This window comes from Paramisgurnus dabryanus, chromosome 15 (assembly GCF_030506205.2).
Source record: "Paramisgurnus dabryanus chromosome 15, PD_genome_1.1, whole genome shotgun sequence".
Lineage (NCBI taxonomy): Eukaryota > Metazoa > Chordata > Actinopteri > Cypriniformes > Cobitidae > Paramisgurnus > Paramisgurnus dabryanus.
Genome location: NC_133351.1, coordinates 13448395 through 13475224, shown reverse-complemented (window position 1 = coordinate 13475224; position 26830 = coordinate 13448395). Strand labels below are relative to the sequence as shown.

Below are 26830 nucleotides of genomic sequence, written 5' to 3'. Positions count from 1 at the left end.
CAGAGGGTATAGTAAAATTGTAACATGCACATGAAAACAACAATTCTCATCAATGCATATTTAATCTCTGCAAAACACAAAGTTGATGTGGTGCCATTGAGGATCCCTGATAGGAGGCTGTTTTCAGATGTCATTAAAGTTTGTCTGGTGTTTGTATGGTACTGCCAAAGATGTCCTCTAGCAAGAGCGAGTAGTTGATGGTTTTAACTGCAGGGCCTACAGCTTCCCCTCTCCAGTCTACATCAAACTGAAAAACAAACAACACAACAGGGTTTAGGACACAGTTCACAAGAGTTTACCTGTGATTTCTGCAAATTATAGTGAACAGAGACATTTATCAGGCACATGATAAATGTCTTACTGGAGCTTTAATAAATCAAGCCCATAATCATCTTTTAAAATGAATTGCTATAGTTGAGGTTTTTATTGCTACATATGTAACACATAGCATGTATACAGTACATAATTCTCACACAGCTCATAACTTCATCTGGTTTTAATGAAACGCATAACAAGCATATAAACAAGACTAAGACAGACAGACAGACAGACAGACAAGGCTTAAATTAAAATGTACACTCGCTATGTTAGACTCCCCCTCAGCCCGATTTAATACATAAAGACGGCAAAGAAAAAATGCAGACAAATAGGGTATAAAAAACGATCTCCCCCTGCTGGTTGGCCAAAAGCATGCAGCTCTCGTTGAGTATCCCTGAGCAGATGTTTCTGCTTAAGCTCAAAGAAGGCATGCTAAATTACTGCTCTGTAATAAAAGCTCCACTACAGAGTAGTTGTTGAGTGGGTTTTTCCCAAGGCTGATTTGCTCGAGATGAGGCTTGGAGGTGCACAAAACATGTGGGGCCAACAGGTTACATGGGCCTGGACCCTGACAAAAACACGCTCACTGGGGATATGCATGTGACAAATGATCAAATATGATGTCTAAAAGACGAGACCGTATTTGGTGACGATAAGATTGTTAATGGACTACTGATGATTGCATTCTGGCCACTAATGCTACTTTGATGCTAGACACATTTTCTTTGTTCTCAGTTAGGCTTATTATAAATTGCATCTTTTGCAAATGACTGTCGCTGCACTATTATTGCCTTTGGAAAAGAAGGTGGTAACAAACATCCATAAATGCAATTGGTTGACACCTAGTGTCTATGTTTACATGATAACGATTATTGTAATTGCAATGCTGTCAAACAGATCCGCGTTTACACAGATCCGTGAAAAAGACTAAGCACTGTTTTATGGATGCCAGGCAAGTAGATGGCGTTGTTACTATAAAGAAACACTACAAGGCCTGTGCGCATACACATTCTCACACATTCGCACCTTAGCGGTTTTGTTTAGATGGACGATGATGTGGGGTTTTACTAAAAGTGATCCTGGACTAAAAAGCATCAAAATTATGTAAATTTTGTTGGAGAAACGTTAATAAACATAGGGCCAGATTTACTAAACAGGGCAAATTAGCGCATGAGCGCAATTCCAAAAATGCGCTGATGGGAGTGGTGATATCTGCGGGTTATTTACTAAAAAAGCGCTTTTTAAATAACACAGGCGCAACAGCTGATTTCCATAATGACCAACCAATCTACTAAGAGCAGCGCAAATTAGCGCATGGTTGCAAATAAGCAGAGATGATGCTCCTGCAGGTGCATGTGATATACAGGCCGATAAATAAAGGCAGAGAGACGCGTGAACTTATCTGGTAAAATGATCCTGGAAATCCTCTCCCTTCTACCATGCAGTCTCTGATTTCTGCGATGTCTCCTCCTAGCAACAACAATTGCAGCCATTTCGAGCGCAAAATGATTTAATACATGCTTTTTTTCGGCGTTAAATAGTCGCGCAAATGCCATACATAGCACATGCGCAAACATTAGTAAATCGCGTTGCGTGAATCATTTAAATAGTCTCCTCCCAAAATGTTTGCGTCTGAAAGGGAAACTCCTAGAAATGCATATGCAATCAGGTCAGTCGCAAAAAGAACTAGACCACACCTTTTCAGCGCTAATGATCCACTGCGCGTCTTTAGTAAATTCCGACATCGCTATTTACCGCCAAAATGATGGTTTACGCTGGCGCAAGCGCTTAGTAAATCTGGCCCATAGTATCTTGAGCAGCACAAACACAGGCCGTCGTTGTTGTTTTGGTTATGCTCGTGCATGCCTATAGACCTGTTGATCTATAAAGGCCAGAGTATAGTCTGTGTTTTTACGTGTACGCGAACATATGCACACGGTCGCAAAGCATTCTCCCATACGCGTATGCGCGACCTAGGCGTACAAAAATCTGGTGGTGAGCATATAGTGCAGACATACTATTCTGATGACAACATTTGGGTCAGGTATGTGTAAAAACAGACTTCTAGCTTAAAGGGGACATTTTACAATGCTTTTTTAAAATGACAAATAAATCGTTGGTGTCCCCAGAGTATGTATATGAAGTTCTAGCTCAAAATACCATATAGATAATTTATTATAACATTTTAAAATTGCCACTTGGTAGGTGTGAGCAAAAATTTGCCTTTTTGGGTGTGTCCTTTTAAATGGAAATGAGCTGATCTTTGCAATAAATGGCAGTGCCGTTGTTGGAATCATGCAGGTTAAGGGGCGGTATTATCCCCTTCTGACATCACAAGGGGAGCCAAATTTCAATGACTTATTTTTTCACATGCAGAGAATGGTTTACAAAAATGTTACTGGGTTAATCTTTTTCACGTTTTTTTTAGGTTGATAGAAGCACTGGGGACCCAATTATAGTACTTAAACATGGAAAAAGTCAGATTTTCATGATATGTCCCCTTTAAGTATGCCTATAATTAACACATGTGCATAGCATCACCGTTATCACAGGTTGACGTTTTTGCAGTTTACACAGAGAGGCGTAGTTTTAAAAAACGTCTTTAAACCCGTTCTTTAAAAGTTTGCATTTTCAGGACCCCAAAATGCTGTTGTCGTGTTAATAAACTGCCAAATTGCATATAAAAAACTCTTACCAGTACCAGCCCCCAAGATTAGCTACTCACCTTTAAGGTAACATCAGGTAGCACGGCTGGAGCAGGGTTCTCTCTCCAGTTGAGACCTGATAGGAAGGCGTGGTAGTCAATCTTTTCAGACTCATCCTGAAACCTGTCAAAGAATGTATGAGAGAATATCAATTCCAGTGCTTTGCTTGTTTTAATTTATTATGGAAATAAATTGGTTATTCTTACATCTTAAGGAGGGCTCTTAGCAGGTCATCAGACAGGGGCAGTCGAAAGGCTTTACAGATGATCCGTGCCTCTTTAGAGCAGAGATGCCCAGATCTATGGCACCATTTGAGTGAAAAAGAAGGGTGCATTGTTAACAGTAGGGAAACAATTAAACAAAAAAAATGTATTTACATAAAATACATATTTACATTTATACCTAAATTGAACTAAAACACATTAAAATAACATAACTAATTGAAAAAAAAAACATTGTTGTACAAAATATATTCTTATTCAAGACAGCTGAAGAAATTCTGAAAACATAATTTGCAGGACTCTCAAAACATAACTTTCCACAGGACTGCGTAAACCGGACATGCTCACTGACCCGTCTAAATCCTTCTTCATTTATTTCTCGTGCCTGCAACATGCCACAGGTCTTCATCTGTTTCTAATGCTTCACTTAAAACACTGGAACTAATCGCCCCTCCTCGATCTAAAGCAGATTGATGGTCTGTCTACCTCACTGGTGATTGTTAGTGATCAACATCAGAGCCTGCGTGACTCTCAATAGCTAAGGGTGTGTGTGTCCTTAAACAACAGTGGAGAAACGGAGTGTATGTTTATATAAACAAAAGTTTTTAATTTTATAATGTGCCCTTCTGGCCATGTGGATAAACTGTTACACATATGAAGCTCAGATGCAAAATCCTCTAAGTGTGTCTGACTCTTAAAAGATTCTGCCAACAAACCAATATTTCTGATTGGTGTAAGGATGGGATTAAGCAGATTTGAAGTAAAAGTATTTAATGAATGTATAATACATGCAAAGAGCATTCGGTTAATATCATTATCGTTTTTGACGAAGGTGGTCTGAGCTCCTCATATATACAGTACCGTTTAAAGGTTAAGGGTCAATTACTCACTTACTTTTTAATATTTTTAAAGTAATAGTAAACTCATCAAAACTATAGAATAATACAAATGTAACTTTGGGAGTTATGTTGTGACAAAAATCCTATAAAGATCATGTCTATGCTGCGCTCTTATTGGCAAATATTTCTTTATTATTCAAAGTCATCCTTTTTAAAAACATTTTTATTACTTCAAATGTTTCTTTTTTTATGAAAGAAGGAAATATGTTTGGTTCTGTATAGCTCAGTGGTAGAGCATTGCATTAGCAGTCATATTTGATGGGTTTGAACCATAGATTGTATAAAATATGGACATAGTGTCCGTGACGTCACCCGTAGGCTTCTGACTTTGATGCCCAAAGTTGGCGTAGCCTGCCATCGCCATCTTGGCAGTCTATCATCACACAATTCATCAGTGCGGATAACCGAAAATCAGCAAAGAGGTGGGACATGGATGGACCTAAGGTGCCTGGTTGCTGAAACCACACCGTCTTGCTTGACAGTAGTGACAGCATTGGCAATTTACCTGTCACTTAATTATGCAAATCTTCACAGCTTAATATAATTCAAACGTATGAGTTACAAAAAAATTCACCCCCTTAACTGTTGTCATGCAAAGTCAGCTACAGTATTTTCCGGACTAAGTTGCTCCGGAGTATAAGTCGCATCAGTCAAAAATGCGTTTTGAAGAGGAAAAACATATATAAGTCACAATGGACTATACATCACGTTTATTTAGAAAATGATTGATCAAAATCCAAGCCGAAGAACGGACATTTAATCTGGAAAGGCAAGTTATTCAACTAAACAATGGCACACAGAACAGCAGGCTGAATAGGTGTCTATACATGTTAACGTAACATTACCATTTATTCAGCTAACAAAATAGCATATCGAACATACATGGGAATCTGAATAGGCTAAATTAACACGACAAGCCAAATCAAGTTCAACAAGGTTCCAAAGTCATTCCACATCACGGAATCTATTGAATTGCATAAATACAGGAGCAGCATAGAGCGGACTTTCACGGCTGTAGACTGTAACGGTTTCTCTTGGTTCATGATTAAATTTTGACACATAAGTCGCACCTAACTAGAAGTCGCAGGACCAGCCAAACTATGAAAAAAGTGTGATTTATAGTCCAAACATTTTTTGTACCATGCTGTAAACAAATTTATTTCTGCTGTAAATTTTGACATGAGGGGGTCTATGACAGTGGTTCTCAAACTTTGTGTGTTAGGCGTCCCTCGCAAAAAATCCATGACATAAAATATTCTAAAAATTACAATTGTAATGAAATAAAACATATTAAATTAAATTAGTGCTGTTGGTTAGTAGCCTTGTTTTTTGAGGTTTGATTACACTGAATTTATTGTAAATTCATAAAATGTAAAATTATATTTTTGTCAGTAGAACTAATTTTGGACTTGAAGAATATGTCTTTGCGTCAAAAGGTTTGTAAGGTCAGGGAAAGATTTCACTTGAGTGACCCTGAACAGCAGTTTACATTAGGATAAGACAGTCAATTTATGGGATTATTTATGGTAACATTATTTATGTTTATCGCTGATAATGCAATTTGGATTTTGAGAAGACTTGATGGCATGAGAAGACCCATGGCAGCATGGCAAAATTTCTATTTTTTTCCTTTAAAAAAGACCTGAATTCAATACATTTTGAAAAAAAAATAAAGATTTGAGGTAGCAATCTAGCACAGCAGTAAAAAAAGATATGGCAGGGAACACATACTGTATGCTTAGCTTTACCTTTACCAGTACCTTTTATGCTACACATATGCTGTGTTATAAATGGTATACCTTATAATGCAATGTAAGTTGCTTTGGATAAAAGCTTCTGCCAAACGCAAAAATAACCAGGTTTAAGCCCTACCTTTCACGATCCTCATGTGTGAAAGCTTGCACCATATCTGAGAACTTCTCAAAATGTTTTTTCTTCAGGTGATCCTGAGCCACAGCAAGCATGAGACCTACATCCACCTCTGGCTGCTCGCGTACCGAATACATGCGACCCAGAGTCATGATCTCATGCTCGGACAACTGACCGTCAATATCTGCCAGCAAAGTCCTGTAAAAAATACAAGACAATTAACTGAACCCCAGAACAATATACCCCCGGTTTCACAGACCAGGCTTACGGCTAGTCCTAGACTAAAACGCATGTTTGAGCTGTCTCAACTTAAAATAACTTGCCTTGACAAATGTTTAAATATGCCAGTGCCCTTGAGTTGTCTCAAGATACACAACAGTAACATCTTTTTCAAATGCATGTTTATAAAAGATTCCTTGTCTGTGAAACCAGGCGTTAGTTTTCTACTTTTACTACTTCGACTTGTCAGTATGTATTTCTATAATAAAATAATGCCTATTTTAGCAAACACAAGTACCACATTTCAAGCAACAGGACTTTTGTTTTTTTGGGGGATTCCGTTTCTACCCTACCACAGAGAAACCTAATTGGTCCAAAATTGTCACAACATCCCACACCTTCATCGTGGACTAACAAATGTCTTCTTACTGGAAACTTCTTGCTGCATTGCACCTGGTTAGGACACTGTGCTTTGTTCCTTTTATATATGTATTTTGGCTCCTTACCTGAATGACTCATATGGAAGAAAGCCAGTGTTGCCTGGATCACTCATTATGAAGAACTGTTTTACTTTCTTCTGCTTCTCCTCGCCGACGGACTTTATCTTACTTATAATGGTGCCAACGTTGGACCTGGGGAACTAAGTAATTGAATTGTGAAGGGCTTTTGTGAAGGATGAAGCAGACTGAGAGAAGAGAAAAGAAAAGGACTTTTGTGCTATACCTCTTCCGCATACTGCTCCATGTAATTGAATGTAAATTCATCAGCATCAAGCAATTGGAAAGGCTGATCATTTAGATGCAGTTTAGCCCCGACATACAGATCCTGAGCTGTGAAATACTCCGACATCTCGCTCTTAAAGAGCTCCTGTCCTGGCTTCTTAACTCGGCTTCGCGCCAAGAACTTACCCCCGGCCACACCTATTCAACATAATGAATTTCATTAACATACAGGAGAATAAATTCATTGTGTTTATTTCATTGGGACGAAGATTGTTTTACACCTAATTTAACCAAACTGAACGAACCTACCTGAGTTTCTTTGAGGCGGTTCAAAAACTGCGATTGTGTCATCACTGAGGTAGTATGAGATGATGAAAACACGTTCCTTATCAACAGGGCTGTCTGTCAGCATTTTCCCCACAAATCTCAATACGTTGCTCACCAGACCTTGTCTAACACAGTGTTAAGATAAAAGGAAGTTTAAGATAATATAAAGAAAATCAACCAATAGCAATAGTAAGGGGTGGGCTTCCAGTCTGCCCAACCAATGGCAGACAGGGTGTGTGTGGGAAACTGCATAAAGATACTCTTTTTAGCCATTTAATTGGGCAACTCTAGTGACAGCATAATTTAACCCAGTGATTTTCAAACTGGGGGCCGGGGCCACGAGATGGTGCCATGGGGGGCCCCCAGTTTTATGACATTTTATAAAATACATTCATTTATCATGAATTCTGTGTAATTAAACCTCAAAAATAATAAGCCAACTAACCAACAGCACTACTAGGTATAATTTAATATGTTTTGTTTAATTAAAGGAACAGTATGTAAGAAATTTATATCAATTAATCATAAAATGGCCCTGATATGTCACTAGACATTTAGAAATCATTTTCATTTCAAATACTTATATCACTGACAACACTGGTCTGGCCAGGATATTGTCATATAAAAAGTGGAGTTGCAGCCCTCAACTGATGTTTATGTTGTCATTTTGTGTGTTGGCCACCAGTTGTGTGATTGCAGTACCAGTTTTAGCCACAAGTTTTGTGATTGCAGTACCAGTTTTGGCCACAATCCTACATACTGTTCCTTTAAAATATTACATTTTAAAACTGTTTTTATCATACATTTTCTTTCGGGGGGCTGCGAAAAAATGCACTGTACACAAGGGGGCCCGCACACTGAAAAAGTTTGGGAACCACTGATTTAACCCACTTAAATACAAATGAAACATTCCTGTATAGCATGCACTTAAAAAATGGGGTTGTTTCAATCCATGGCTGGTTAAACATGTGGGTTTAAATTAACCTATGCTGGGTTGTTTGAACACAAAATGCTGGATTGTTTTAAACCCTGGTAGGGTCAAACGTGGACATTTTCCAGGTTCATTTAAACCAAAACAGCTGGATTTGTTCATGTTTTACTCATCCCTGCAATGTTGGAAAAAGGTACAAACTCTGCCACCGAGGCAGTACCTTTTAAAAAGCACACTTTTGTATCTAAAGAGTTCATATTAAAGGGACACTCCACTTTTTTGAAAATATGCTCATTTCCAGCTCTCCTAGAGTTAAACATTTGATTCTTACAGTTTTGGAATCCATTTTGATCTCTGGGTCTGGCGGTACCACTTTTAGCATAGCTTAGCACAACCCATTAGACCATTAGCATCGCGATAAAAAAATAAAGGGAGTTTCAATATACACACTGCCTTAGTACACAATGTAACTACAGAATAGTCAAACTTTAAATAGGAAAAATATTGAAACTCTTTGGATATTTTTTTGCGCGATGCTAATGGTCTAATCAGATTCAATGGATTGTGCTAAGTGTTAAGCTATGCTAAAAGTGCTAGCGCCAGACCCGGAAATCAGCTGAATGGATTCCAAAAAGGTAAGAAACAAATGTTTAACTCTAGGGGAGCTGAAAAATGAGCATATTTTCCAAAAAAGTGGAATGTCCCTTTATTACCTAAAGGTCCATAATAGGACCTTTTTAAAGGGTACCAAGCCAACCCAGTGACAGCTTTTGTACCTTTTTAGTGTGCGGCTATGTCAACACACAGTTATTTCACAGTTATCTGATTTAACTTCACTTTTAATACAACATCTAATGCAAGCACATGGGGTTTAGGCATCCTGACACTCCATCTGATTTAGCTGTTGGGTCCAGCCAGCAGTCATCCCAGCTGAGCTATAACTCTGCTCCTATTTGCTCATCATGTCTTAAGACGTCCCCATAGATTACAATGCACGTGAAACAGCTATTCAACCGCATGTGCACCTGCAACACTTTCCTTTTTTATACTAACTGCACCCCCTGACCAGATAAAAATGGGTGTTAGTTCTTTCAGGTTACTTCCTAATTTATAGGAAGTAGTTCTTTGTCAGTGAGCCTTGTGATATTTATTGTGGATGTAGTCACTCTCTAAAGCCGTTTCATCTTTACAAGTCTTTTATTAGATAAGGTTTACATAAACAGAACTACATGTTTTTAGAAGATCATTCTTTAAACAAAATCTTACTGTTCCTCTACGCGTACTCCTGCCAATGTTTAATGCTGTCCAAAGTAAATTGAAGAAGAGAATAATCTGCAGTTTGATACTGTTTGGTTTGGAAGCAAAGCACATTAGAGCTGTGAAAACCATGTTTAATAATAAACCAACTTTCTAAATAGTCTTCTTCACTGGAAATATCATGCGGTTGCATTTGAGACGCTGATTATTTATAAATGGCACACATTTGCATGTGGAGACTCATATGAATGTTCTCGTAAAAACATGATCTGCTAAATGCATTGTCTGCAATGTGCATTTAGATGGGTGTCATTTAAGGCTGAGAATACTGGTTACCTGTCTTTCTCCATCATCTTTCTGAAATCTTTCTGTGGAGGCTTAGGCAACAATCTCTGACAGGAGCACAGAGAGTCTTCCTCAGATCCAAATCCAGTGTAGGGTGGTACCTGTCTGGTTGGTTTAGCAGGGGGCGGGGCCTTGTATGAAACAGGCGTAAAGTCCTCTATGAAGTCACACGGAAAGAAAAGATCAAAAGCGAGACCCGACCCCACTTCAAAACATGGAGATTTAAGAAGACACAGGTATGGAGAAAAGAGAGCAAAGCCAGACAAAGTATAGATATTTTGATTCATCCATATAAATTCAATCTGTAACCCCTCGACCTTCCCAAAGCGAATAAGTGCTCCATCAAGAACTTGTGTCAACCTGGCTCCATTAGTCACATGTGTTACTAATGTTATAACGTCTTCAGTCGGCATTACGCTGCGTAAGCTGTGGACAGATGCATGTGCACCCGTGTTGTGTTACTGTTGGCACAGAGCTCGTATGCTTCTCACGTCCAGGCTTTTGAAGATAAAGAGGCTGGGCGGCCATTGTTTATATCTGCTGTCTAAAATCTGAATAACCTTGAACTGTCAATCAGTTTTGCTGTTTCAGTTTTTTCATCAATCTATACTAAACCAAGCAGCTATATGACTATTTTTCACATTATTCACAGACATGAAAGAAGACTGTCTGAAAGAGAAGACTTTGTAAACAATAAACAGCTTGTCAGACCACACAGACAGACCACACATGAGAGTGGTAGGTTTTTAAATTCGCTTTCCATTTTACCACAAAAAATGCAATAGCAGGATACAAATTGTGTAAAGACTGTTTATAAAGTAAGGTCAACACATAAACCACAGTCACTGATGGAACTCAACTGTGTTATATCTAAACTCAATACTGACATCATGTGGCTGATAAATCTTACAACACTGTTGCACAATAAGGGATGGACGTTATCTCACTCATTTGAGTATTTAGAAAACAGTTGTTTATGTATTAAAACAATTAGCGAATAAGATAAAAATGCAGATAATAACTAAACAAGAAAACTCACCGATACCATATTTGGAGCGATAATACTCTTTAGTAAAGTTGTCGCAGTCACATATCAGCATCCTACGACCCCACACGTTAATGACGCCCCCTATGGTCAAGTCACTGTCTTTGTAGAATTCTTCTTCCACAGCTCCAGTCTGTAAAATGTATTTATTGCATTTAAATACATTTACTAATTTTGGCAGACACTTTTATCCAAAAAGACTTACAATGCATTCAAGCTATATATTTTCATCACGTAAGCTATGTGTTCCCTGGGAATTAAGCTCTGATCTATGTGTTGCTAATGCAATGCTCTACGAATTGAGCTAAAGTAACATTAAAAGAAAAACAACTGAAACGTCCCCTAAATAACAGGACTCATCATATATAAAACAAATAGTTATATAATAAATATCTTTCTCAAAATAATGCTATTAAGATCTTTTTAATAGCTCAATTTATACAGCAATGATATTTTTCATAGCACTTTATGATTATAAATTATTAATTACATTTTTTATGTCTAATTACATATTAAATTGAAATAAATAGTTCTTACTAGTTCATACTGAATTTTTAAACTTACTTTAAGGCTATCTAAAATGTAGCGTCCTCCTTGTCCGTTTGGTCCAAATACATTAAGGACTGTGCGATCCGTTATTTCCCCAGGCTGATGTTTGGGAATAGGAGCATGCTGTTCGGTGGAAAAAAAAAGAGAAAATAATTGCAATCTCTCTTAAATGGCAAAAAGGAAAGGATGATATTTCTAACATAACCTGAAGGGCAAATCAAATTTATAAATGGGATCATAATTATTTTCTCACTGGGGGTTTCCTATAAACCTTTCAGATGACATTTAGTAAAAGGCAACAGAACGTCTAAAGAGATAACGCAAGAAAAGAAAAAACACAACAAACAAACCCTTCTTCTTTCATAATGAATTTAGACTGAAAAGCAAGCAGGGAGGAAACTGGAAAGTGCTTTAGGGAAGTTAGATGTTCCTCCAGCCCTGTCAGTCTGGATAAAAGCTTGGCACAGAGGATGGAGAAATGTGTCCAAGCAAAAGAGGAGAGGGGAACTGATAACCACTTAGCCTTGTCTAAAGGTGGAACGAACTGCATTGCACACAAAGACTCATTTCTGTTTCAACATTTCAGACAGTTTATTAAAAGCATCAAAAATCATTTGTTTTTTAGTCAATAAATAATATATAACTATCCTTAAAACAAAATTTATTTACTAGAAAAGGGGATTATTTTGTTTTTGTAAGATAGCATGTTCTATTTATATATCTTAAATCTCAGTTTATTTAACCTAGCAAAAAACTGTTCTTGTCTTATTTTACGCAGAAATCTCATTGCATTTTTTGCAAATTTAGAAGAAAGACAAAACTATTTGCCAATCTGATAAGAAAAATACAATAAATATTCTCTAAAAAAAGAAGTTTGTTATATTAACTTGAAAAAAGACAAAAATACTGTTTATATTTTGTATAGTATGTTAGTATGCTTTTACTAACCTTGGGAAGCCTACCCCTGTGCAAAAATTTCAGAACAGTATCCCGACCGGTGTTTGGATGGTGAATTTCATAAATTTCTATGGTATCATCTGCCAAGAAGTAATGCAAGGTCAGTTGTCTTGGGTCTCCGAACATGCTCTCAGTATCATCCCAATAGCAGTAGAATCGCAGAATTTTGGGGTCATGGTCCAAAAACTGCTTAAGTCTATCTATTCTTTCATAAGGACGCAATGGGTTCATGTTTTTCTCCATCTGTGAAGTTCAAGGAAATATCAGATGAACATTGTTCAAAACCTATATTTAATACTACTAATTATGTGTTTTAGACACACTGTGCTTTCTCACCTCTCCACGATAGGTGGTATAGGGATCTTCTGGTGATGAAACACTGGAGTTTATGCGCACCCCCATTTTTCTCAAGAAGTTGCTTGTGAAGGGGTCACAATCTGTAATCATAAAAGTCCTGGAATAGAGCACTATTTCCTGATTGATATTAAAATGATGCACGTTGTAGAAGCAGTCATCTTTAGGTGCTGGGAGAGGAATACGGTGGCGCCGAATCAGGGTCCCTAAAGGAGAATAGATTGTTTTGAATAAGATGTCGTTGCTAGCTTGTTAATAATCAGGATGCTACATCTTTTGATAGTTTACCCTGTGGGATCCCACTGTTTTTGAGCTCTGGCTCCACCACTTGTATGGTGTCATCCTCCAGGTAGAAGTAAATCTTACACTTTCTTACTCTGTATTTCTCTTCCCTGCTTTGAGGAACAGATTCTTGGAAATGAGCATCAAAGCACAGGACCTTCAGGTAAGAAAAGAGTGAGAAACGTTTAAACATTTTACTATAAACATGCACTTAGCAAAAATTATATTATATTATATACTTATAATGACATACCTGTTTGTCAAAGGCTACCCATGCTGGGGCATCACTGCCCTCTCCCTTAGGAAAAAGTGAATATTTGGGTCTCGCCTTCTGTCCCAGAAGCAGTTCCCCTCCAATGCCTGGCTTTTCTGCCCCAATCATCATGGGTACTCCATTTGAATGATCAAAATGCTGAGACTTGTGAAATTTCTCTTTGCCAAGCTGGAAAACAGTTCATAGATAAAGTACAGTTTGATTATTGCAGTCCATCTTTTCTAAAACAAACAAACAAAAAACTTCATGTAAATGGATTTTTTCATGGAAACAGACAAAAGTCATCTTGGTACACTTACATTTCTATTGATTGAATTTCCAGGCAGCATTGGTAACGCCATGGTTAGCAACAGGCGATAATTTTATTTCCTCAGCCCTGGACTTCAGACCGGACAACTAGTTGCCAAGGTAGAAGTTTGTATGCAAATAATACTGCTAAGCAACGAAATGCGCATCACGTGATACTTTTATCTTTAAGCTGCGTGCTCGACTCCATTCGGCGCTGCGCAGATTAGCCGGGTAATGTCGTCATCAAAGTACCGTGAGAGCGATTCGGTAGCACACTGCTGCATATGCTTTCGAATCGCTCTCGCGGTACCTTGACGTCATTAGGCGTTCGATCTGCGCAGCGCCGAATGAAGTTGAACACGCCAGCTTTAAGAGTAATTATCACAGAGTCAAGTAAACTGCTCTCTTGTTATTTAAAATGTATTTTAAATTAGTCTATAAAGTTTGTCGTTATATACTTATTTGTGTACGTTTTAACTGATAAATCAGCATTGTTCTTATATAAATTGCACTAAGTAACAAATAAAATCAAAAAAGCATTGGTTGCACTTAAAACTATAAAAATAATGGTGTTACAGATCCAGAACAGAAAGCCATAAAAAACACAATGGCAACATACATAACATGTAAAATGCATGCATACACAAAGAGTAATCAGAAATAGATGTTTTATTATTCCCACAAACATGTTATTGATACTGGCCACCTGTCTAGGGTGTTTCTCCTCCACATCCCGTGATAGATGGCATAGACTCAAACACCCCACGACCCCAACATGTAATGGTGAAACTAATGATATTGGTGGATTACACTATATATATATTCATAAATACATCACTAAAATAAACATATACATTAAAAATGTTTCAAGTAGATATCAAGGATATTATACTATTAACACAATGAATGCACTTTTTCAAAGCAAAATATAAGAAACATTACAGTTGTGTATGTACATTTCATGACTACATGTATCTTCTAAACATAAGCAAGAAAACAAAAACACAACAGCTTGACAACATTTTTATAAACAAGTTATTGGCACAAGATACCATCACCTTCTGAATGTTTAAGCTATGTACACATAAACAACATTTAAGAGTAATATGTTCAATGACAGTTCTTCAAATGTCCATTGCACAATGGTAAACTGGGAATACATCTTAAATCAGTAGCAATGTAGTAGGTCCAGGTTTAATTTAGGATGCCAAGCCCAGCAGAAATCCTCCAACAAATCCACCCGAGATAACAATATTCCTCTTCACAAATTCTGTAGACTATAGACAAAAAGTTGTTTACATAAAGTAGATATATAGCTACTTACTAAAGTGAAAATTACATATAACAAATAATACAAATTACGTTTTAGTATGTTTTGGAAAAATATACCCGAATAATGAACAGTAATAATATGCACAGTAATTTAAGGGCAGCATAATAATCTTGTTAATAACCCCTTTATACATGTCGTGTTGGTGCGTTTTTGTAAAACAACTGGAATAAGTCATTTAAATCTGACAAACATTAACATTCAATGGCACAAAGTAATACCCACCTCTTCTATAAAGGAATTAAGCTCAGGCGATGCTTTGTTTGCCTTTTTCTTCAAATGCTTTTTAGCTTTATTGACATCCTTTTCCACTTTCCTCCAGTCCACCTGCACATAGCCACTGTGGTTGGCAATCTGACAAAAGATTTTTTTTCACGGTTAAGATTACATTGAGGTATAATAGATTCCTAACAATGGATTGTCTGCATGGTGCACTGCAAATATTTTTATAATCCATACTTGTAACAAAAGAAATCCCCCTCCAACAGCTGTAGCCATAATTTTTCCAACCCTCTGAAAGAGATAACCAGCACACCTACAGAAAAGGTTGTTTAATGGACATGTGAATTGGTGCATGTACTTTGTTCTCAATAATTCTCATATACCACAGTACAGAATAATGAAGTTGTTGAACAATCTAATGTACAAAGATTACCATCCAATGTTACAGTAGCATGATATACACTTACCATCCTGTCACCCCACCCATCATGATCTGTGAAGTCACCGAGTATTTTTCTGCAATGGGTCCTGTATTAGTCCCAAAAACACGACTCCACCACTGATGCCTTCTGGCATAATCTGTGATGTTAACAACCTCATACAATTCATCTTCACTCTCTGCATCTAGATCTAAAATCAAAGGTAAATTATTATGGTGAACATGGTCAAAAAACACAAAACATGGATACTCTTTAAAACATTTAATCAATATAATTAATGTTTACTACTATATTATTTATGTTTTCATTTGTGAAATACAAACGTAGTACTTTCTGTTTTGTATTGCAATGCGTTTTAGTGAAGTGATTCAAAAGGAAAACAAAAGCAAAACAACGTCGAGATGCATGCCTCATATATTACACATTTTTGCCTTACTTTAATACAATATATATTAATGCATCACATGAGATCAATGACACGTGATTTCATTTAACGGTACTGACACGCATCAATTTAGAAAAACACGAATAAGAGTCACAGTGGGTAAGTTACATTTTTGCTAACATGTTCAGATGGTAGCCTATGTGTACAGTCAGCTGCTACATTCTGGTGATATCATTGAGAGCTTCTATATTATAATCACTTGAAATATCATTACATATAACACACATGATTTAATGCATATACTGTCAATCAAGACAATTCATTTTAAAGTTTGTTTGCCCAGTTTATTTACCTTCACCGCGATCCGCCATTTTATGAGGCATTGCTCACTTCGCAGTTCGCATCCGGACACCCGTTGTTCAACGTAAAATCCTGCGCAATTTACGTGCGATTACTGGACACAGACCCATACGACTGCTTAAAGGGGCTATTCTCAATAATGATTAACAAATTGTTTTTAATGTAACGTTATAATAAAATATGTTATTGTCCCACAATATCAGTAGGCTTTCAACATATCTTTGATTTACAAATACGGGAGTGGTGGGAGCTACCTTCAATTCAAATACGTGCATTAGTTATTTATTTCATTTCTTGATTTATAGTATTTTAATGTTAAATAAAACAATTACGTTATAGTAAATTAAATTGGATGTAATTAAATGAAAGAAAGAAAGAAAGAAAGAAAGAAAGAAAGAAAGAAAGAAAGAAAGAAAGGAGAAAACCTACTTATTTAGCATCAATTTCTAACCAGACTGTCTTGAAAAAAACATATCCGATTGAATTTTTTATGCTTTGTGCATAATCTTCAGTCACACTGGCTCTTAAAATTAGACATCAGTCTTATAAATTTACATCCTCAAACCCTGTTTATTGAAACAGACAGGTGATGTATCCAATAATGCGTTTTATGTTGGTGTTACGTAATCATAATAAACCAAGTGAGCCAATTGCAGCAGGCGACGATCCGACGTAAAGTTGAGGGGTTTGTTATTTACCCTCCCCCTTGAAAGTTTATACGAAAAAAGGATCCCAAGACAACGCAAATCACGTGGTCATCACCCAGAACAACCATTGGTCGAAATCACAGAGAAGGCGTTCCGACGGCGGCGGCGTGGGTTCGCTTGAGTGACACAATTATAACAAGTTTGAGCTGGCGACTAGGGGGAAGTTTGAGTTATTACTAAATAACAATTCACCGTAACACCCAGCGTTGCTTGTTTTGCATGCATTTTAGTGTACCCGCTAACTACGACTCATTTATGTCGAGGACAATGTAAAAAAGAGGGTGTTTAGAGGAAATATTTTTCCTTGGAGGATTTGACACTTATTCTTTTGCGTTTGGATCCACACAAAAGGTGCGTGGCTTGCGGTGCGTAAATAATTTCCCTGGAGCTTTTTGTCTATGAAATCGTGCGGAGTGTCGGTGGCCGCTGTAGCTCGCGCTGCTGCTGGTGGTGATGAGGAAAAGAAAATGGCGGCGGGAAAAGCGAGTGAAACCGAGGAGGACTTTCCGAAGCTTACGCCGCAAGAAAAGGAACGCTTAGCCGGCATAGACAGGTCAGATAAAGCCCATTTACTTTTACTCGTGACCCTCATTTCGTTTTTACCACCCTTCTTCTCGTGTTAGAGCTGTGTAAATGAATGCGGTGCAGGTGAAGTAACACGGAACCGCCTGTGTTGTCCTCTATTTGCAGCACACTGTTTGGATTTCAGAGGCTTCATGAAGATGGCGCCAGAACGAAGGCCTTGCTGTTAAAGGTACGAGTGTGTGACACTGATGGGGGTCTACAGATAAACACATACTCTAAAATGAAAATGAAACATCGACCAGACAGTTTGTATAATGTATACTATTCACAGAGGGAAATTACATACCGTACTACACCCTTCATGCCACTGATGGTGTCTAAAGCCAGATAAATACTTTATAAATTGGCTTGGAGAAATTGCAATGAAACTGTATTCACAGTCTGCTCAGCCTAAGTTATAGAATAATCACAGAAATAAAAATGAATCTTATGAATGTAGTGTGCATATTGATATAGCATGTGTGTAAATAGAAGAGGACATACGTTATTTATAACATTGTGGACAGTACTAGAAAGAAATGTTATGCATTCGCAGTTGACCATATGCCATACGTGTCGTGATCGGGATGTCTATTGATTTTTAAATATTAGTTTGCATTTATTTGAGTTTGCATACTGTCTTGGTAAGTGTGCATTTTAATTTTATTTGTCCAATTTCTTCACGTACACTGCTTTTTACTCACTCAACCGACAATCCTAGACGACACTTGGTTAGCCTGTTTAGCTTTCTAATTGTATGAAACTAATTTCCAGTCTTTCTTTTGGTCTATTCACCCACTGTCAATGTGCCCCTTAAAGGGGACATTTCACACAACTTTTTTAAGATGTCAAATAAATCTTTGGTTTCCCCAGAGTATGTATGTGAAGTTTTAGCTCAAAATATCATATGGATAATTTATTATAGCTTGTTAAAATTGGCACTTTGTAGGTGTGAGCAAAATGTGCCGTTTTTGGGTGTGTCCTTTAAAATGCAAATGATCTGATCTCTGCACTAAATGGCAGTGCTGTGGTTGGATAGTGCTGATTAAGGGGCGGTATTATCCCCTTCTGACATCACAAGGAGAGACAATTTTTAATTACCTATTTTTTACATACTCACAGAGAATGGTTTACCAAAATTAAATTACTGTGGTGTTCTTTTTCACATTTTCTAGGTTGATAGAAGCACTGGGGACCCAATTATAGCACTTAAACATTGAAAAAGTCAGATTTTCATGATATGGCTACTTTATTTGAGAGCTAAGGATAAATAAACCTTTAATGGGAGTGAAAATGCTCTTATTTTCCTTTCTTTGCATCCATTTGAATATCCTCTTTGGATGGAATATCAGTTAAAGAAGGATGTTTGAAGATGTTTGAAGTGTTTTAATATTACCCGTCATATTGAACCAGAACCTGCATCTGTTATTTCAATGTTGTCGTATCCCTTGTGTGTTAGCTAGTTGAATACAGGCCAGTTTTAGACCTGTAAGGTTTTCAAAGATGCATTAGCATAGGTAAATCTCTGGCCACAAAGATTTCTCTGGCCTTTGCTACATATTAACCGGTTTGCATGATGCTGACCAGCTGAGCAGAGATACGTGTGAACTTTACTGGGATGTTTTCACTTTGATCACAGCAGTTGCAAGTCATCATTAACAAGTGCCTTTATAGCACTTAAAAACATGTGGTCTAACAATAAATTGTGGCAGATTTTAGTTGAATTGGGATTTTAGTACTTAAAGGTACTAAAGTTGACTTGGTTTGCTTTGCCATGCATGCATGAATTTTTTTTTCATTTGTAGGCAACATTAGTTGCAGTATGTCAATGCTGGACACATTTTGTCATTCGTAATTTTAATGACTGATGTGTCTGTCCTTTAAAATTTCAAGCAGTGCATAGTCTGACATGCTCTACTTCCATTTTAACGTTAAACTGCTCATGGTTTATTTTACATGCATAATGTGAAATTTCTGAATGTAAAAGTATTTTTAATGTTTGTGCACAATTGGGTTAATACACTGATAAATTTTTTTCTAAAAGCCCATTAATAATTGATTTTGATAAATGGTTATGAAGGCTAATATTTTGTTTTTAATATAATGCGCCAGTGAATCATACACACGGAGCTGGTACTGAAAAACAAATGCAGTCATGTGTGTTTTATTTCTGTGTAATCATGCAAAACAATCTTATGACTTCATATTAAGAGACTAAGGGACGGTCTCCCGGACTGGGTTTAGATTAATTCAGGACACATCAGTTGTATTTGGACATTTCAATAGTTTTTGCATCAAACCTTACAAAAAAACATACTGGTGTGCATTTTGAGACAAAACATTGGCACTACTAAATGCCAGTAAAGATGTGTCAGTACAAGGTGTTTTTAAATTAAGGCAGCTCAAACATGCATTTTAGTCTGGGACTAGGATAAGCCGCTTCTAAATGTATAAAATTGTTTTTGCACTGCAAGACAATTCAATTTTACTACAATGCTATTTAGAAGGGACGATTGTATTATGCAAAACTTGCGAGATGTGTGTTCAACATCATTTGCCGCCATATATATCGACAGGCGTATGACCGCAAAGTTCTGACAGAATGATTTTTAAGCATACGGAGCAGTGTGCCCTTGTATTGCTCTCACTGTCTGTGACTTTGTCATACTCCTGTCGTCTTGGGCAGCGCTGCATGAAGTTGAAACTGCCTACTTACTTGGTTACATTCACCCGTCTGCAGGACAGTTCTGCAATGTGCAACATTTAAGCCAAGGAAATCCCACGACGTGAAAAGCACCCTAAACCTTTCCCCCCGGTCCATTAAACACTTCAGTGTTTTGATAAGTGCGCACTCACGCTTTCATCATAAACAACAAAGTTTAGATTCGATAAGAGTGAGATGCGTGCAGGTTTATTTATTATAACGGCAGTTTTGTGAGATTAAATTTAAGGCCTAGTCCACACGGACACAGGTATTTTTATAACCGTGAGTTTTTTCACGCGGTTCGGCTGTTCGTCCTCACAAAACCGCAGTATCAGTGCACTGAAACCGAGCATATTTGAAGTTTTTGTCTGTGTTAAAGAATATGGCCTGTAAAATCTATTCTTTTACAGGGCTCGATGTGTCTGAAAGAAGTGAATGTTTTGGATGGGCCACTGAGAGAGAGTTTTACTTGACCAACCAAGAAAAATGCCTGCCACAAAATCTAAACTGACTGCCACAAATATAGTTTTTACAAGTTATCTCTCACATGATGGGTTCTGTACCCGTGGTGGCAGTTGCTTCGATGCGACTCTGACCCCTCATTTAACCCTGATTATACTTGGCGGACTTTCTGTCATTTTTGGACGTGGAGCCATGCGTAAAGTTACAAAAATGCCATGCACACCACCACGCACAGTTGCGTACACAAACGCAGACATTCTGACATGCACGCTCAGTGTGCATGGTGGTGTGTGCACGGCATTTGTGCGCAGCTCTGCTTTCTATTATTAGTTAGAAAGCAGATGTGCTGACACAAATAAACTATAAATGTTTAGGAAAATTGAAATGTTGATGCAAAAAAATTATAATAAAAATAACTGCTTTTATTTTTAAGATAGCCTTTGTTCTATAATAATCAAGTATAACCAAATTGGCATGGCTAAATTGTCATTATTATATTCGGGCAACTAGTAACGGTTTTACTTTGAGAAGTGTATGACAGATTTACTGTCAATGACACATGACAATGCTAAATGTCAAGCCCTGTATTATTCTGTTATTTGACATTAATAATAATTATTAAAATATGAAAAGCATTTGTCAACGATGACTTTTGTTTTAATCTTGTTGCATTGAGTGTAGGGCTGCACAATATGCGCAGCTGCAATAGTCACGATGCAGGAGATGCAGTGCTTTTTCCAAAAGCAAAATATTTTCGTATGCGTTTCAGTATATGAGAATTACCGGCTTTTGCTACTCCTACTATCATCTTCTTAAGAACCTGTTATGACAACTGAAAATGAGCTCTGTGTAAAAAAATTATCTTTCATCTAGTGTTGTAATTTCCTTATTAGTTTATAGCATGGTGCTGTCTGCAAACTCTTAAGTTGCTGTCTAGATGGGCTGTTTTCCAGATCCTGTTCAGATGGATAAAACAAAGGCATATATAAATTTCAAAGTTTTGCCTTATTTGTGCCAGTCTGTACACTTTAAAAACAGTACTTGGAAAGTTGACGTCATGGTTTGTTGAAGGTGAGCATTCTGATGTTGAATGTTTCATATTTATGATTCCTTCCACAGGCTGTTCGTTGCTATGATGTATATATCTTAAACGCTGAAGGAAAAGTGGAGCCAGAGGTGTTTTGCCAGTTAGGTCACTTCAACCTTTTACTGGAAGATTACCCTAAAGGTGAGTTCTGAGTTTTTGAAGGACCTTTTTTCATGTTTTATTGTGCAAGATAGTCTGTTCATCAATCTTCTTTTGTTTTTTTGCCTCAGCATTATCTGCATACCAGAGATACTACAGTTTACAGTCCGACTACTGGAAGGTGAGAGATTCTGAATTCATATTGAAACCTGTTTATCACAAGTAAATGTGACTGAATATTGGTGTAAAAATTAATTGCGATGAACTCCTTCGAGGCATGTGGTCACATGCATTGCCTAGTCCAGGGGTAGGCAAGTTCGGTCCTAAAGAGCAGCAGTCCTGCAAATTGGCCTAGTCACTCACCATCATCTTAAACGGATGTTAACACCAGGTGTTAATGTGGCCTCTGATTCTATTTTTAGTAAAAGCATTGCAGTTTGATGTGTCAGGTTAGTTGTAGCTAGCTGAAATTCAGATAGTTTGTTTTTGATGAGATGCATCTGACGAAGAAGTGCTAGTAATGGGCTTTAACAAGTTCCGGCTGTTTTCTTATTGAGTAAGAGTGACATTCTTGGCTGTGGAATAGCAATGGCAGACCAGACGTTGGCCATGATGGAGTTACTGTGACTTCACATATGGCTGTTGATTGTAGATGTGTCATCTTTCACACGATATGCGCTATACATCAGCATACAGCAAATAAAATGTCCTACCAGAACAGTTAGACTAAGGTTTTGTAGTGTTTGACTGGTCCATATCGTTTGTTCTATAGATTACATTTTTGCAATGACATTATTTAGTTTGGACAGCTGCACTGAAAATTTGCCAATGAAAACACTGCTAAATTGCAGACGGCAGTCTTGGAAATGGGAAGATTTTGTACTCGAAAGACTTCAAAACTTAGGATTCAGTATGTATTTATAGCTCTCAGATGCAAGACACATTTTAAATTTGCACCTGTGTTAAAGAGGTTAAGGATGCTGTATCAGCAGTCAGACAGCTGTGTATGATTTGTGCAGGTGTTAGGAGCAGGCTATGTTCAGTACTGTCAGCCTGTCAGGGTAATGCAACATGCTTAGCTGCAGACAGTCAATGCAAGCGTTTTGTCTTGCGTCTGTCCCGACATCACATTGTTGTCCGTGGTCTTATGAGGTAGCAGCGTGTAAGTAGCATGTGCTGTCAAGTCTGTCATTGAAGCCCCAGATTGTTGTTTCCTTCCTGACCGCATTTGGGTCGAGCAGCACTGTGTAGCTTGTTTTGCTTTTATCTGGGTCTATTATTTCACACGTCAGTGTGTATCCTGTATACGCTACAGCTCAAAAGTTTTAAGAACACTTCACTGAAATTAAGTGTTTGTAGTTACTTTTTTAAATTTGTGCCAACTTATTTCATTAGAAAGCTAAAATATCATAAGAAAATAAGCAATTACTTAACTCTTTCACCGCCATTGACGAGATATCTCGTCAATTAAGAGAAAACGCTTCCCCGCCAATGACGAGATTTTCTGCGCACTTCCGCAACTTATACAACCTGGAAGTAGCGCCTCACGTGAAAGAGAAAGAACTCCGTGTATGTTTTAAAGATCGCTCTGCATCTGATCTCTATCAAAAGTCCTTCGCAAAAATGGAATTATCTCAGCTTTTTGCTCAAAATTGGGTGTTTTTGAAGAAACCTACCTATGTTTGAGAGGTCATTACAAGAGAACTAATGAAGGTAGGATGAAACAGTTTTTTTTTGTTTGAAAGCAGAGGGTCTGTTCTTTCATCTGATATATTGTTTGTTTATATATTTAAAGAAGAACATTTTCTGGAAGGCATTAAACTTTTGTGAAAATCATAAAAATGCTGCCGCTGGCTGGCAACTTTTTTTTTTAGAAACGCTGACGGGGAAAGAGTTAAGGTGTGTTAGGCACTTCCAGTGTTTATGGAAATGCTCTCAAGATTGCTTGAGCATCAAAATAAAGGTGCTTCCTAAAAATATATGGAGAGACCTGCTTTTATACGTGGCATGATTGCATCAAACTGTTAATCATTTGATCGATGTATCAGTTTCTTATTTATACCCTTAATTACAAAATCTAAAACAGTTTAAAACTTTCCAAAGTAGCATTTTAAATAATCATAACATTCAGTTATGTAAAATGTCTTGAATTTGTATATATCGCCTGCCTTTTAGAACCAATACTACTGTGACTTTCATGAACGTCTAGTGAAAGTGCATTTGTGGGAAGAAAAGCCGCAGTGGCTTTCAATTTGAGTCACAGTTTTCTCTGCAAAAAGAGATAAGAGTCACGAAAATTCATTGATCTATATTCACTTGAACGTTGAGTTTTGTAAATATGACCTTTTGTGGTCGTGAGAGGTAAAGACTGCTCGTTTTTCACGTAACACCTATTAGCCACAGGTGTTTTTATGCCCTGTTGAGTGAAAGTGAGTGACAAGGTTGTCAATTACGCAACGCATACTCAAAATGTTACCTCTGCATTTAACACCCGGGGCAGCTATCCCAGCACCTTTGGAGCAATTAGAGTAAGGTGCCTTGCTCAAGGGCACCACAGTCGCAACCCGCTGGCTGTGAGACTCGAACCAGCAACTCTCGTTTTACAAGCCCAACTATCTAACGACTAGGCTTCAACTTTATTAACTACACTAGCTTTATTTTTCTTCACCACTAGCAGCATCCACCATTTCCGCTTTACAAATCTGTAGATCTGTAGGCAGCGGAGCTCAAAGGATGATTGGTATGCATGGGATGATGGGAATTGTAGTTCCCGCTTCCCTCCGCTCGCTCCACTTGGCCAAAAGACTACACTTATCGCCTGGAAGACCTAAATTTTAAAATGAGTCATGTGACTGCGATGCTATCGGCAAAATTTTTTATACCGTAATACTGTTACATCTTTAGTAAACTGTCATCTCGTCACATTTGTTTTATTTTGTTGCTAATTGCATATTTAATTTTTTGTGCAGCACTTTGGTCAACTCTGTCATTATTAAATGTGCTATATAAATAAATAAATTAAACTGAAAGTTTGAGGTGAGGTGGTTTCCTTTAGTACACAGGGGGTGATGAGAAAACCAGAAAGCTGTACATGCATACAAGCCTTACAAGCCATGCATTTGTTTAAATGAAAGTGCTTTGTTGTTTAATTAAACTTTCATGATGTTTCTAACTTGCATCTTTTCTGATTTCAGAATGCTGCCTTTTTATATGGCCTTGGTTTGGTTTACTTCCATTACAATGCTTTTCAATGGTAAGTACATATTCTGTGTTGCAGTTCTGTTTTCATGCAGTCCATATGTTTTATTTTTCCATCATTAACAGGTTAAAATATCTAACTTTATACATATACTACTCATACTATATTGTCCTTTTTCTCACAGCAAATTATATTATGCTAAATACTGCAACTCTACGGGGTTTTTTGTAAACATTCATCCAACGGTGCTGGCTGCATGTGTCTGTGTCTTGTCTCTTTTCTGTATTGGTGTACTGATGATTATTTTGAGATACTGGGCTTGTATAACGTAGAGCTGTAATTAAGTAAAAATGCAAATTACTATAGTTCTGTTGGTAGTGTACCACAGTAATTCCCAACAATTGGGTACTTGAGCGTGATAGGGCTGTGGGTGAACACTGGTCTGGTACTCATAATCCAAGTCTGTGTGGATACACAAACAGTCTTGCAGGCAGTTAAGTTTGGTTTGTGTTATATCAGTAATCACGTTGGGTTTCATTTATGTACAGCGTGCTTTGTAAACACACTTGGTACTCATTTCATGATAAAAATCTAACTACGTTCAGAAAATTGAGGTTAGCAGACAGAGGAGTTGATGTTGCAACAGGAGCTGTAGTTTTTGTGGAGCGTAGCTTTTAACAGGGTTCCCATGGGTCCTTGAAATCCTTGAAAGTTTGTGAATCTGGGAGAAAAATTAAAGGCCCTGGGAAGTTTTTGAAAATATACATGCATAGATACAGGTAATTAAAAGTGCTTGAATCTATTTTATGCAATGAGTTTTCTGGAAAAAATCATATTATTCTCTGTGTAGTGTAGGATAATATCATAAAAATTCTAGACTTTTTAGGCCAAAAATGCTTTTTGCATGGTTGTGTTTAACACATGAAAACGTTTTGGGTTATGTATTTAACTGTTGTTCCCTGAGAAGGGAACGAGATGCTGCGTCTCCTTTGCCATACTTCCTGGGTCCCTGTAACGTCATTCTTGGCAATATTTCAGATAGCGATATACTTCCTGGCTCCCGCGTCACCCTGTCTTCGTCGTTATGTCTCACCATTGGTTCAATTTGATATACACATCCAGACGCACTTAGCCCTGGAGGCGTCCCCAAAGTGTCAACGCAGTGACACAGCGCGAGTCCCCTTAAAAGGGAACTGTTACAATGTATCTTAAAAGTTAACACGATGTAACCTTGTTCTCACTTGAAATGTGTCCCCACATTTAGTCCTTGAATTTGATGGTAATGGACCTGGAAAGTCCTTGAAAGGTCCTTGAATTTGAAGTTAACTAAGGCGTTGGAACCCTGTTTTTAGCTCCCTGAATAATGATGAGTTACTAGAATTCAGGTGAATGTATATAATAGCAGTTTTGTATCTAGCTCAGTGAATTTTTGCATTTTTAATAAATGTAATTTTTTAACCTTTTAAGATCTGCTATAGTTGTAGACCTGCACAAATTTTGGGTAATTAAAATTGCGGTGTGTTGTTTTTCTGCGGTGTACTGTATATTGCCTTTACTAGATGACTTGTATAAAAACTCTGTTTGAGAGGAATTTTTTTGTATAGCTCACTGATTTCTCACAGAGACATCTGTGATTTCCTTCTGCCATCTGAAACCTTTTTTATATTGTGTACCATTGCCAAAGAGGTCCAAAATATATATATATATAT

At 37.4% G+C, this 26830-nt stretch overlaps 3 protein-coding genes across 6 annotated transcripts in view; 1 reads left to right on the top strand and 2 right to left on the bottom strand.

Annotated features, from left to right (window-relative positions):
* Positions 1-13674, bottom strand: efhc2 (EF-hand domain (C-terminal) containing 2). Its single transcript, XM_065251384.1, has 15 exons — positions 13574-13674; positions 13254-13442; positions 13007-13157; positions 12701-12924; positions 12356-12607; positions 11423-11530; positions 10853-10991; positions 9805-9970; positions 7263-7405; positions 6955-7151; positions 6738-6871; positions 6016-6210; positions 3230-3322; positions 3044-3146; positions 1-247 (listed from the first exon to the last, which is right to left on the bottom strand). Exons 1-15 carry the CDS (start codon positions 13613-13615, stop codon positions 134-136), a joined length of 2250 nt encoding a protein of 749 aa, XP_065107456.1. The 5' UTR covers positions 13616-13674; the 3' UTR covers positions 1-133.
* A 752-nt stretch (positions 13675-14426) lies between these two features.
* fundc1 (FUN14 domain containing 1) lies at positions 14427-16445 on the bottom strand. The gene is made up of 5 exons (XM_065251869.1): positions 16292-16445; positions 15582-15744; positions 15352-15427; positions 15118-15246; positions 14427-14839 (listed from the first exon to the last, which is right to left on the bottom strand). The coding sequence occupies exons 1-5, from the start codon at positions 16320-16322 to the stop codon at positions 14762-14764; spliced, it is 477 nt and encodes a 158-aa protein (XP_065107941.1). The 5' UTR covers positions 16323-16445; the 3' UTR covers positions 14427-14761.
* A 646-nt stretch (positions 16446-17091) lies between these two features.
* kdm6a (lysine (K)-specific demethylase 6A) overlaps positions 17092-26830 on the top strand; it is a 54723-nt gene continuing 44984 nt past the window's right edge. For 3 of the 4 annotated variants that reach the window (XM_065251864.2, XM_065251865.2, XM_065251862.2), the window contains exons 1-5: positions 17092-17559; positions 17697-17760; positions 21856-21964; positions 22054-22103; positions 25117-25175. In XM_065251864.2, coding sequence (XP_065107936.1) covers positions 17405-17559; positions 17697-17760; positions 21856-21964; positions 22054-22103; positions 25117-25175 — 437 coding nt within the window. In that variant the 5' untranslated portion in view covers positions 17092-17404. The remainder of the gene's footprint in view (positions 17560-17696; positions 17761-21855; positions 21965-22053; positions 22104-25116; positions 25176-26830) is intronic. The other variant, XM_065251863.2, reaches the window with a different exon arrangement.

What these genes read in the sequence shown, in the direction of transcription:
- efhc2 (XM_065251384.1), bottom strand. Translation starts at nt 13,615, where the DNA reads ATGGCGTTACCAATGCTGCCTGGAAATTCAATCAATAGAAAT. An exon ending in TGGAGCAGTATGCGGAAGAG is followed by an intron (nt 6,872 to 6,954) that starts GTATAGCACAAA and finishes TCAATTACTTAG; the next exon opens with TTCCCCAGGTCCAACGTTGG. An exon ending in CTTCCATATGAGTCATTCAG is followed by an intron (nt 6,211 to 6,737) that starts GTAAGGAGCCAA and finishes TATTTTTTACAG; the next exon opens with GACTTTGCTGGCAGATATTG.
- fundc1 (XM_065251869.1), bottom strand. Translation starts at nt 16,322, where the DNA reads ATGCCTCATAAAATGGCGGATCGCGGTGAAG. An exon ending in AATGGCGGATCGCGGTGAAG is followed by an intron (nt 15,745 to 16,291) that starts GTAAATAAACTG and finishes CTTTGATTTTAG; the next exon opens with ATCTAGATGCAGAGAGTGAA. An exon ending in ATGGGTGGGGTGACAGGATG is followed by an intron (nt 15,428 to 15,581) that starts GTAAGTGTATAT and finishes CCTTTTCTGTAG; the next exon opens with GTGTGCTGGTTATCTCTTTC.